This window comes from Rhinopithecus roxellana, chromosome 18, assembly GCF_007565055.1.
Source record: "Rhinopithecus roxellana isolate Shanxi Qingling chromosome 18, ASM756505v1, whole genome shotgun sequence".
NCBI lineage: Eukaryota > Metazoa > Chordata > Mammalia > Primates > Cercopithecidae > Rhinopithecus > Rhinopithecus roxellana.
The window spans coordinates 61,243,229-61,256,923 of NC_044566.1; the positions used below are offsets into that span (position 1 = coordinate 61,243,229).

General features: G+C 38.7%; 1 protein-coding gene across 6 annotated transcripts in view; it reads right to left on the minus strand.

Moving 5' to 3' along the window:
* The window catches only part of B3GLCT (beta 3-glucosyltransferase), a 121,138-nt gene that overhangs the window by 27,474 nt on the left and 79,969 nt on the right, over nucleotides 1–13,695 (minus strand). For all 6 annotated transcript variants that reach the window (XR_004054659.1, XR_004054658.1, XM_030922049.1 and 3 more), the window contains 2 exons: nucleotides 10,873–10,986; nucleotides 8,805–8,904 (listed from right to left, as the gene is read on the minus strand). Coding sequence is in view for 4 of the 6 variants with exons in the window: in XM_030922049.1 (XP_030777909.1) it covers nucleotides 8,805–8,904; nucleotides 10,873–10,986 (214 nt within the window). In the remaining 2 variants the exon portion in view is untranslated. The remainder of the gene's footprint in view (nucleotides 1–8,804; nucleotides 8,905–10,872; nucleotides 10,987–13,695) is intronic.

The window sequence follows — 13,695 nt, forward strand, 5'->3', positions numbered from 1 at the left end:
ACCCCCCAGTCTCCTGGGAGGGGAAAGCAGCTGAAAGTCAAGTTGATCATCAATGGCCAATGGTTTAATCAATTGTGGCTACATAATGAAGCCTTCATAAAGCTCAAGAGAGCAGGCTTCAGAGAGCTTTAGGATGTCTGAACATGTAGAGGTTCCTGGAGGGCATGGAAGCTCTGCACCCCTTCTCTCATACCTCACACCCTACACATCTCTTCATCTGTATCTTTGTAATATCCTTTATAATAAACTGGTAAATGTGAGAAAGAACCCCGACATGAAGCTCATCAGTCAGAAGTTCTGGAGGCCTGGACTTAATGACGGGTGTCTGGTGTATGGGGTGGTAGGGCAGTCTTGGGGACTGAACCCTCAAACTGTGGGAACCGGCACTGTCTCCAGGTAGACAGTGTTAAAACTGAATTAGGGGACACCCATTTGGTGTCCACTGCAGAACGGACTGATTGTTTGGTGGGTAGGAGAAATCTCCCTGCTCCACACTTTTGGTCACAGAAGTTGTCTTCTGTGTTGATTATTGCAGTGTGAGAACAGAGGGGAAAATAGGTCAGTTTTCTCCTCATCAACTAATCATTACGGAAATGCAAATCAAAACTCACACCCACTAGAATGGTGACTATCAAAAACAAAAACACCCAGAAAATAATGGGGTTGATAAGGATGTGGAGAAACTGGAAACCTTGTGCACTTCTGGTAGGAATGTAAAATGGAACAACCTCTATGGGAAAACAGTGTGATGGTTCCATTACAAATAAAATTACCACATGATCTAGTCATTCAATTTCTGGGTGCATACCCGCAACCCCATGTTGAGGGAGTGTCCATCAACAGACGAATGGATAAGCAAAATATGGTCTATCCATACTGTATCCATAGAGTGTTATTCAGTCTTAAATAGGAAGGAAATTCTGCAATATGCTACAACATGGATAAATTTCGTGGACATTATGCTAAGTAAAATAAGCAAGTCAAAAAAAAAAAGTACTGTATGATTCCATTTATATGAGGTACTGAGAGTAGTCAAAATCATAGAAGCAGAAAAGAGAATGATGGTTGCCAGGGGATGGGGGAGTATAGACAGTTATTGTTTAATGGATATAGAGGTTCAGTTTTACAAGATGAAAAGAGTTATGGAGATGGCTGCACAACATTATGAATGTATTTAATACTACTAAACTGTACACTTAAAAATGGTTATGATGGTAAATTTGATGTTGTGTGTACTTTACCACAATAAAAAAAGAAAAAGAAACATACTGTGGATGAACCAGATGGTGATGAAAAAAAAAATGTTACATAATTTTACAGTGTTTCTCCATCATCTCTATTGAAAAATAGACCCTTCTTCTTCTTAGTATTTGATAATCTACACTAAGAGAAGACTAGTAGCTGTTATGGAATGAATGTTTGTGTTCCCCCCAAATTTTATCATATGTTGAAATCTAATTCCCAATATGAAGGTATTTAGAGGTGGGACCTTTGGCGGGGGTGAAGAGATTATGAGGGTGGAGACCTCATAAATGGGATTCATGCCCTTCTAAGAGGCCACAGAGCTAGCTTGCTCTCTTTCCACCATCTGAGGATACAAGAAGTCAGCATGCTGCAACCGAAAAGAGAGCCCTCACCAGAGCCCAACCATGCTGGCACCCTGATCTCAGGCTTCTAGCCTCGAGAACTATGAGAAATAATTATCAAAACAAAACAGGAGATGGTTGGCAAGATGGCTGAACAGGAACAGCTCTGGTCTGCAGCTCCCAGTGAGATCAATGCAGAAGGCAGGTGATTTCTGTATTTCCAACTGAGGTACCTGGCGCATCTCATTGGGACTGGTTGGACAGTGGGTGCAGTCCACAGATGGCAAACAGAAACGGGGTGCGTCATCTTACGTGGGAAGCGCAAGGGGTCGGGGAACTCCCTCACCTAGCCAAGGGAAGCCGAGACGGACTGTGCTATGAGGAATGGTGCATTCTGGCCCAGATCCTACTCTTTTCCCACGGTCTTCACAACCCGCAGACCAGGATATTCCCTCAGGTACCTATACCAACCAGGTCCCTGGGTTTCACGCACAAAACTGGGCAGCCATTTGGGCAGACACCGACATAGCCGCAGTTTTTTTTTTTTATACCCCGGTGGTGCCTGGAATACCAGGGAGACAGAACTGTTCACTCCCCTGGAAAGGGGGCTGAAGCCAGGGAGCCAAGTAGTCTAGCTCAGTGAATCCCACCCCCACAGAACCCAGCAAGCTAAAATCCACTGGCTGGAAATTCTTGCTGCCAGCACAGCAGTCTGAAGTCTACCTGGGATGCTTGAGCTTGGTGGGGGGAGGGACATCTGCCATTACTGAGGCTTGAGTAGGTGGTTTTCCCCTCAGAGTGTAAACAAAGCTGCCTAGAACTTCGAACTGGGTGGAGGCCACCACAGCTAAGCAAAGCTGCTGTAGCCAGACTGCCTCTCTAGATTCCTCCTCTCTGGGCAGGGCATCTCTGAACGAAAGGCGGAGTCCCAGTCAGGGGCTTATAGATAAAACTCCCATCTCCCTGGGACAGAGCACCTGGGGGAAGGGGTGGCTATGGGTACAGCTTCAGCAGACTTAAACGTTCATGTCTGCTGGCTCTGAAGAGAGCAGTGGATCTCCAAGCACAACACTGGACTTCTCCTAAGGGACAGACTGCCTCTTCAAGTGGGTCCCTGAACCCTGTGCCTCCTGACTGGGAGACACCTCCCAGCAGGGGCCGGCAGACACCTCATACATCTGGTGGGTGCCCATCTGGGACAATGCTTCCAAAGGAAGGAAAAGGCAGCAATCTTTGCTGTTCTGCAGCCTCCACTGGTGATATCCAGGCAGATGAGGTCTGGAGTGAACCTCCAGCAAACTCAAGCAGGCCTGCAGTAGAGGGGCCTGACTGTTAGAAGGAAAACTAACCAACAGAAAGGAATAGCACCAACATCAAAAAAAAAGGACATCCACACAAAAACCCCATCTGAAGGTCACCACCATCAAAGAGCAAGGGTGGATAAATCCATGAAGATGAGGAAAAACCAGCGCCAAAAGGCTGAAAATTCCAAAAACAATCAGAACGCCTCTTCTCCTCCCAAGGATAACAACTCCTCGCCAGCAAGGGAACAAAACTGGACAGAGAATGAGTCTGACGAATTGACAGAACTAGACTTCAGAAGGTGAGTAATAACAAACTCCTCCAAGCTAAAGAAGCATGTTCTAATCCAATGCAAGGAAGCTAAGAACCTTAAAAAAACAGAGGAACTGCTAACTAGAATAACCAGTTTAGAGAGGAACATAAATAACCTGATGGAGCTGAAAAACACAGCATGAGAACTTTGTGAAGCATACACAAGTATCAATAGCCTAATCCATCAAATGGAAGAAAGGATAGCAGAGATTGAAGACCAACTTACTGAAATAAAGTGTGAAGATAAGATTAGAGAAAAAAGAATGAAAAACAAACAAAGCCTCTAAGAAATATGGGACTATGTGAAAAAAACAAATCTATGTTTGATTGCTGTACCTGAAACTGATGGGGAGAATGGAACCAAGTTGGAAAACACTCTTCAGGATATTATCCAAGAGAACTTCCCCAACCTAGCAAGACAAGCTAACATTCAAATTCAGGAAATACAGAGAACACCACAAAGATACTCATCAGGAAGAGCAACCCTAAGACACATAATCGTCAGATTCACCAAGGCTGAAATGAAGGAAAAAATTTAAAGGCAGCCAGAAAGAAAGGTTGGGTCACCCACAAAGGGAAGCCCATCAGACTAACAGCGGATCTCTCAGCAGAAACCCTACAAGCCACAAGAAAAGAGTGGGTGTCAATATTCAACATTCTTAAAAGAATTTTCAACCCAGAATTTCATATCCAGCCAAACTAAACTTCATAAGCGAAAGAGAAATAATATCCTTCACAAACAAGCAAATGCTGAGAGATTCTGCCACCACCGGGCCTTCCTCACAAGAGCTCCTGAAGGAAGCACTACATATGGAAAGGAAAAAGCGGTACCAGCCACTGCAAAAACATACCAAATTGTAAAGACCTTCTACACTATGAAGAAACTACATCAACTAACTGGCAAAATAACCAGCTAGCATCATAATGACAGGATGAAATTCACACATAACAATATTAACCTTAAATGAAAATGGGCTAAATGCTCCATTTAAAAGACAGACTGGCAAACTGTATAAAGAGTCAAGACCCATCGGTGTGCTGTATTCAGGAGACCCATCTCATGTGCAAAGACACACATAGGCTCAAAATAAAGGAATGGAGGAAGATTTGCCAAGAAAATGGAAAGGAAAAAAAAAAAAAGCAGGGGTTGCAATCCTAGTCTCTGTTGGGAAAACTGGCTAGCCATATGCAGAAAACCTTCTTTACACCTTATACAAAAATTAACTAAAGATGGATTAAAGAGTTAAAGACCTAAAACCATAAAAACCCTAGAAGAAAACCTAGGCAATACCATTCAGGACATAGGCATAGGCAAAGACTTCATGACTAAAACATCAAAAGCAATGGCAACAAAAGCCAAAATTGACAAATAGGATCTAACTAAACTAAAGAGCTTCTGCACAGCAAAAGAAACTATCATCAGAGTGAACAGGCAACCTACAGAATGGCAGAAAATTTTTGCAATCTATCCATCTGACAAAGAGCTAATATCCAGAATCCACAAAGAACTTAAACAAATTTACAAGAAAAATACAAACAACCCCATTGAAAAGTGGACAAAGGATATGAACAGACACTTCTCAAAAGAAGACATTTATGTGGCCAAAAAACATATGAAAAAAAGCCATCACTGTCATTAGAGAAATGCAAATCAAGACCGCAATGAGACATAATCTTACAGCAGTTAGAATGGCAAGCATTAAAAGTCAGGAAACAACAGATGCTGGAGAAGATGTGGAAAAATAGGAACGTTTTTATGCTGCTGGTGGGGGTGTAAATTCAACCATTGTGGAAAACAGTGTGGCGATTCCTCAAGGATCTAGAACTAGAAATACCATTTGACCCAGCAATCCCATTATTTGGTATATACCCAAAGGATTGTAAGTCATTCCACTATAAAGACACATGCACACTTAGGTTTATTACAGCTCTATTCACAATAGCAAAGACTTGGAACCAATCCAAATGCCCATCAATGACAGACTGGATAAACAAAATGTGGCACATATACACCACGGAATACTATGCAGCAATAAAAAAGGATGATTTCATGTTTTGCAGGGACATGGATGAATCTGGAAACCATCATTCTCAGCAAACTAACACAGGAACAGAAAACCAAACACCGCATGTTCTCAGTCATATGTGGGAGTTGAACAATGAGAACACCTGGACACAGGGAGGGGAACATCACATACCATGGCCTGTTGGAGGTTAGGAGAGGGGTAGCATTAGGAGAAATACCTAGTGTAGATGACGGGTTGATGAGTGCAGCAAACCACCATGGCACGTGTATACCTATGTAACAAACATGCACATTCTGCACATGTACCCCAGAACTTAAAGTATAATTAAAAAAAAATACTACCAATGTTATTGGAAAATGCCAGATAAAATAATTTTAAAAATCCATTCTGGCAATCTGTATCTTTTAAGTGAAGCATTTAATCCAGTTATATCCAAGGTTAATCTTGATACGTGAGGCTTTGTCCCTGTCATACTGTTTACTGTCTTCTAGTTGTTTTATAAATTCATTCTTTTTCTCTCTGTTGTGGTTTGATGAAATTTTGTGAGATTTCCATTTGATTCCATTCTCTGTTTTATAAGACCTGTGAGTTTTATATTTTCATGTGTTTGGGTAATAGTATCAACTTGTTGTTTCCATGTTCAAGACCCCTTTGAGCACTTCCTGTAGGGTCAGTCTAGTGGTGACAAATTCCCTCAGCATTTCCTTGTCTGGGAAAGATTATTTCTCCTTTATCTATAAGGCTTATTCCGGCAGGATATAAAATTCTTGGCTCACAGCTTTTTTTTTTCTTTCTTTCTTTTAGCACGATGGCTAAAGTGTCATCTCATTCTCTTTGGCCTGTAAGGTTTCTGCTGAAAAGTCCACTATTAGTCCTTTATACGTGACTTGATGCTTTTGCTCTTGCTAATTTTAAAGATTCTTTCTTTCACTTGAATTTAAACATTCTGAATATAATATGCCATGTGAAGTCCTAATATGCCATGTAAAGTCCTTTTTTCAATGTATTTACCTGAAGATCACTGGATCTCCTGTATCTAAATATCTAACTCTTTTGCTAGATATGGGACATTTTCATCAATTATTTCCTTCAGTAGGATTTCTCAACTTTTCTATCTCTCTTTCCCCTCAAAAATATTGATAATTCATAAGTTTGGTCATTTTGTGTAGTCCCAGACATCTTGAGGGCTGTTTTCATTCATTTTTTCCTTATTTTTGTCTGACTGGATTATTTCAAAAGATCTGTCGTCAAGTTTTGAAATTCCTCCTTCTGCTTGGTCTATTACTGAAGCTTTCAAATGTATTTTGTATTTTCTTCAATGAATTTTCAGTTCCAGAATCTGTTTGGTTTTTTAAAGATATCTGTCTCCTTGGTATATCTCTCATTCATATCTTGAATTCATTTTCTTATTTTTGTACTGGTTTTCACATTTCTCTTGTACCTCAATGAGGTTCTTTAAAATCAATATTTTGAATTCTTTATCTGTTATTTCAAGGAATTCTTACTGATTGGGATCTGTTCCTAGTAAACTGTTGTGGCCCTTTACTGGTATCATATTTTCCTGCTTTTTCATGTTTCCTGTTTCCTTCCATTGATATCTGCATATCTGGTACTGTTTTTCCAATTTTTAAAAATTGCTTTTGTAGGGGAGAATATTTTTCCTGAAGATGTATATATGTTATTGGTTAAGTAAGACACTTTGGCTTTCATTTTTAGTGGTGTTGTAGCATGGTCTTTGTGTGACTTTTTCAATAGTACACAAGGTTCATGGTATGTGTAATTTCCTCAGTGGCTTAGGGTACGGTTATTAGCCAAAGCTGTGAAATTTTGCTGGGGACTTGGATGCCAACTGAGTCAGTCTTTGGGCCCCAGTGGTGGCAGCAGAAGGGTGAATACGCGTGTTTTTAGGCCCTAGAGCAGCTTATGCTGGCTGCAGTGTTACAAAGTTCTGTATGGTTGATTCTTGGGCCTGCAGGTGAATTGCTTGCTTAGAAGCTAGTAATGAGACCAGTGGGCTAGATGGGTAGACAAGTTGTCAGCCCCCTGAGTAGCTGGTATGATATGAATAATGGCAGCAGTGGTGGTGGAGCAACCCACTGAGACCCAAGAGGTCCATGCTGGTGTTGCAGGTAGCTGCAATGGGTTGAGCATGCTAGTCCTCAATTCCACAGCTGCCCGGAGCAGGGCAGTGGGTACTGCCGTAAGTGTCCATTATGGCATTCCTGGAGGTGGCTGTTCTCTGCTTTTGTGCTCATGGTGTGCCTGGGATTCACTAAGACTCTTGGATCTGTGGGTTTACAAGTTTCATTAAATTTGAAAAATATTTCTTTAAATACTTATGTGCCCCTACTCTTTGGAGATTTCAACTGTATATATTCAAGGCCACCTGAAATTGTCCCACAGCTCAGTGATGGTGTTAATTTTCTAAAATTATTTTTTATCTTGGTGTTTCACTTTGGATAGTTATTATTGCAATGTCTTCAAGTTCACTGATACTTTCTTCTTAAATGTCTAATTTGCTATGAAACCCATCCAGTGGGTTTTTCACCTCAATCAAGAATGTAGTTTTCATCTCTAGAGGTATGATTTCAACTTATTTAAGACTAAGAGGCATTCCATGTCTTTTTTGAACATATGGAACAGAGGTATAATAACTATTTAATAGTAACAGCTTAACAACTTCTAATTCTAACCTTGCATAAATTCTGTAACCATTTCAATAAGCAAATTTTTTTTCACTTCTGTATTTTCCTGCTGCTTTATATGCCTGGCAACTTTTGATTGGATGGTAGACATTATGAATTTGACTTTATTAGATGTTGGTTATTTTTGTATTTCTGTAAGCCTTCCTGAGTCTTGTTCTCAGACACAGGAAACTTGGAAACAGTTTCATTTTCTTGTGTCTAGCTTTTCAAATATGTTAGGCAGGACTAGGAAAGTGCTTAGTCTAGGGTTAACTATCCCGCCTATTGAGGTAAGACCCTTTTACATACTCTTTTCAATACCTTATGAATAGGGGTTTTCCAGCCCAGGCCTGTGTGAGTGTCAGGCACCATTCCCTCTAATCTGGTTGGATCTTTCCCCAGCATCGGGTAGTTTCCTCACACACATGCACTGATCAATACTCTACTGAATACACAGGGGGCTCTTCACCTATCTCCAGTATTCCCTTTCTGTATAGCTCTCTCCTCTCTGGTACTCTGCCCTGCAAACTCAAATAGCCTTGGTCTCGTGAGACTCTTAGCTCCATCTTTTCCGCCCACAGAGTCTGCCAGGTTCCATCTGGTGCTCCCTCCCTAAGCAGTAACTTGGAATTCTCTTAAGGCAGTCAGCTGTGGCAGTCACAGAACTCACCTCATTTGCTTCATGTTTCTTTTAGATCATTTTCCTTTGCACCTAATATTCAGTATCTTAAAAATCTTTGTTTTATATATTTTGTTCTTTTAGAGGGCTGGTTCAGATAAAAGGGTAAACCTTGTCCCCGTTAATTCATCTTGGCCAGAAAAAGTACCATCTAGTTTTTGAATATGAATATATGTAGAATCTAAAGCCATTTAGGATGAGAATGACTCCTTACCTTATTAATGTATCATCATCCACAATGACTAACCATGCTGTTTTGTCACGGCTACGATTCAGAAATCTTTCCAATATGGCAAATGTCTTTCCACAATGACCTAGGAAAGGCAAGAAAAAACTTACAATGTATTATTTCCTATAAAATATATAGAATTCATCAATTTCTTTTTAGTTTTGAAGTGTTGTAAGAGCTTACACACCAACATGCAGCTTAAAAGTTCAAAATTTTTAAAAATAGCCTTTCTAATTTTCATAGACACATTGAACCAGTAGGAACTTTACAGATAACGAAATTCAAGTCATTCATTTCACACACGAGGAAATGGAGACTTAGATTAGTGGAATTACACAGTCACACAGATAATTTGAGGTAGAGATAGAATTAGTATCTTCAGTCCCGGCAAGAAAGTTTTAAGACTCACAGCAATGAGCAATGGCATCCTTTCTTAGATACGCTTATTCTGAAGGAGCTGTTAGAACCCCAGGCACCACTGCCACAGGGAAGCAGCAGTGCAAAGGTGGACGCTTATACCTCTATTTGTTTTGTAAATACTTACTACCACTAAGTTTCTAATATGCCAGATACTGTGGCAGGTACTAAGATATGCACTGAAGATACAGTGCTGAGTAAGACAGAGTAACAGTCCTTTGGATACCAACAGATAAAATACAATGCTTTAATGGTAAATGCTGGGACCAAAATAAAACACTTGGGAAGAGTAGTCAAACTGATAAACAGGAATATGCCCCTCATTTTAATTATTTGGTGACACAGTGGAGAACAAATATTAACTTACATTAATGACTATGAAACCACTCAATTTGACCTTTATTTTCTTTACTCTTGATCTCTGTGTATTTTTAACCATTACAAGATGTATGTTTGAAAGCCATCTCAAATCCCTTTTAGAACAAATATAAATATAGGCAATAAGGTCAGACTAGAAATGAAGAAATCAAACAAGGAAGGTATACATAAATACATGATTATTAAACCCAATCTAAAACAGTTTTTCCAAATCAAACAGCAACAGACAGACTCAGTAATACACTTAACCTTTGTCAGAAGAACTGGTAACTACAGAAATGGCATATCTGAATCTACACTGTACTATATTAATGAAAGAATTATGAGTGACACTAACATAAAATAATTAAGATAAATTGTATAGAACATAATCAGTTTGCTACTTTTTTTGTTTACTCATGGAAGGGTATGGGGAACAAAAAAACTAAAGAAAAAAGGGTAGCAGGAATACTGGATAAAACTTAAGATGAATAAAGACTATCTGAAGATGAGGTGGCCAAATTTACACTTCCATTTTTGACACAATTTTTAAAAATTTTTTATAGATTTAAGAGGTACAAGTGCAGTTTTGTAACATGGGCATATTGCACAGTGGTGAAGTCTGGGCTTTTGGTGAAGCCATTACCCGAAGAGTGTCTATCGTACCTAGTGGGTAATTTCTCATCCCTCGCCCCTCTTCTACTCTCCCACACCTTTTGGAGTCTCCAATGTCTACCATTCCACTCTGTACATCCTAAAAAGTGTTTTTAATTAGAAAGCCTGCAATTTGAAGAGAAAAGCAGGTTTATTTCTAACAATTTACTAATTAAAATCTTAACATAAAGAATAGAGTTTATTCTACATACAACTAGTGTAGAATGTGATTAGGTGGTACTCACAGGTAATATAATATGTGAACTAGACTATAATACTGACAAGGATAGAAGTTTTGTGTGGGAATATGACAAATCAATTTTAAACACCCCATCATGACCACAAAGAACTATGAAGGTATGAAAAATCTATTGTTAAAATTCTGTTGGAACTATCATGTGCTCAATTATAGGATACAGTCTACTAAACACCTGCAACACTTTGTACTACAAAGCCCTTAGTTTGAAAGAACCAATCTATATCCGTGAGGGAAGAAGGGAAAAAAACTAATATGAGGCAAAAATTATAGCACTTACAAAATATTTCATTTTTATCCTAACCTAATTTACTGTATTTACAGAATGGGGGTGTTTAATAAGGAGACTAGTAAGAATTATGGACTCACCTCTATCTGTATTAGGAATTCCCAAATCCACAGTAGGAATGGAATTTTCAGTATAGTCACTATAGTATTCAATGAGACTTGCCTGGCTCTCCCAAGTCTGCTTAACAATAGGTACTGAAAAAATTACAGAGATGACAATCACCGGCACAGTTACACAAGGAAGCTTAAAAACTCAAAATGGCAGTATAATCACCTATAAAGGAAGAGAAACATTACTTGTTGTTCTTCAGGCATTCCAAGAGTTCCTTGCTTCCAATCCTGAGAAATGCCAACGGTGTTGACTAAAACCCTCTTCTTGAAGCATTTTCAACATTCTCTAGAGTAAAGCATTTCTCATTCCTGGTGATGAATGCACTTCCATATACTGACAAATTTTCTAGTTTGATTATGCTATTGTGTTTATATTAATGTTAACTAATTTTTCTTTTACCATGGAGCATGGTAAGAGAAAATCCATCCCTCTTACCATGGAGCATGGGAAGACCTTTGCAAACTATGCATGTCCCCACCCGAAGATTCTAAAGAACTACCCAACCCTACAAAGGGCATGACCTTGCCAAATGAGAATCACTGCATATGATGACTGATATTACGATGTTGTACTTTTGAAAAATGTAGAAGTGATAACATTCAAAACTACTACAGGCTTTAAAATTCTATCATTAGCAGCTAAATGTTTTAACACAAACACAACGGAAAGCTGTCATGGCTTTCTGTATTTTTGCTTTGGATGCTCAAAGACAGCTCTGTCTGCATACCTGACATAGAGACTTACCACTGCTTGATATTAATTCACCTGACCAAGTAATTATTTTCTTCTATACTTAAAAAACAAATTGCTGCCTATGCATCTCTGAATTTTAAAAAGTGGTTTCTTGTTTTTTCAATAGAAAAAAATCATTCAGATATTATACACTGTTAATTTAAGAATCAAAACTCTGATGAACCAAATCTTCACTTAACTTTTGAGAAGCTTTATCAGATCATGTATCTTTCCCCTGTTCCCAACTCAAATAGAAATAAATGCAAAAACTGATGTTTCAATGTAAAATTTAAGTGTTTAGCACTATAGTAAGTAAGCAAATTCTGAGTCCAGTTCAGACAACCCTTAAATAGAAAATACAAAAGTGCATCCCATCATTTCATAATCTCTCATTCATTGGCTTTTTTTTTTTTTTTTTTTTTTAAAAACTGAGTTCTGCACATCTACTAAATTATTACCAAATTACCAGTTAAGTATTATTTCCATATACTAAAATATAATTTTTCCACAACCATAAAAAAGCAGATAGTTCTAAAGGTTTCTACATGTCAAAATGGTCAAAGATGTACTAAATAATAGATAGGGCTACTGGGGGACAAAAAAAGGAAAAAAGAAATTTTAAAAAATTTTACTCTGTTCTACTTCCAAATTTCAGCACAACAAAAATGTTGACCTTGACACTGCTGTGGCAGTTTGCTTTGCATATAATAAGCAACAGAACTTACCCCAGAAAGGGCTCCCTGCAGCTTGCAGCCACTAAAAGTTCACACTGTTGGGTAAAATATCCTCCATTGCATAATGCTGGAAGAAGCTGTGAGGAAAGGTCAAGAACTTTTCTCAGTCCCCCAGCAAAGGCCCTGCAGGCTGTGTGAATTTTGCTTTCAATTTCCTCAGCCTTTAGGCCTTCAGTCCTTTTTTGCTCTAATAGATTTATTAAACAGCACAGGTGTTTCTTCTCAATTAACGGATTTAAATAAAATTAAAATCAAAATCAAGGGTGAATTAGCGCTTTTGCTTTCTCTTTTACTTTGAAACAGGTAAAATAGAAATTACACTAAAGGGCCGGGCGCGGTGGCTCAAGCCTGTAATCCTAGCACTTTGGGAGGCCGAGGCGGGCAGATCACGAGGTCAGGAGATTGAGACCATCCTGGCTAACACTGTGAAACCCCATCTCTACTAAAAAATACAAAAAACTAGCTGGGCGAGGTGGCAGGCGCCTGTAGTCCCAGCTACTTGGGAGGCTGAGGCAGGATAATTGTGTAAACCCAGGAGGCAGAGCTTGCAGTGAGCTGAGATCCGGCCACTGCACTCCAGCCTGGGCAACAGAGCGAGACTCTGTCTAAAAAAAAATTTTTTTTAATTAAAAAATAAAAAAGAAATTACACTAAAGATAAGAATTAATGCGTGTATGACTCATTTCCCAACGTCTGGCAGAGTGCCTAGTACATAGTAGGTACTCAATAAATAGTTGAATGAGGACTGAATGTTGTAGGCATTTCAATAAAAGGCCTAGGATTATTTGTGGAGACTTGTTAAAGGAAGGTTTTATTCATAAAGGCAATTCAGCCTTTGATTAATCATTTTAAAACAAGCCAACCATTTAAATATACTAAGATATTATGATTCTATAATACCTAAAGCATTCAACAGTTTGTACATCTCTCCCTTTGTCAATATAACCTCCATGTGTCTGTTGTATCTCTTAGCCGTAAAGGATTTAAAGTCTCCAAAAAAAACAGCTTAAGGCTTTATTTTCAACCACGGTTGATTCTAAATTAAGCTTTTAAAATAATGGCCTATTTTATTAGCATCATTTAAATTCTAAAATGAATTCATTCTATTGCTTACAAAATATTTTATATTGCATTGAGGCACTGTATTCCTAAAGATATTAAACTTTGAGAAATACTTCAATGTCACCTGACACATTATCTCCTTTTCAATAAAGAAACATACTTCCTATCACATAATAATAATGAATGCCTCCTTCAAGAAAGTTTGTCACGAGATAACAAACTTGAAGCAAAGTAAAAAAATTTTACTATAAAAATGCCAGCTGC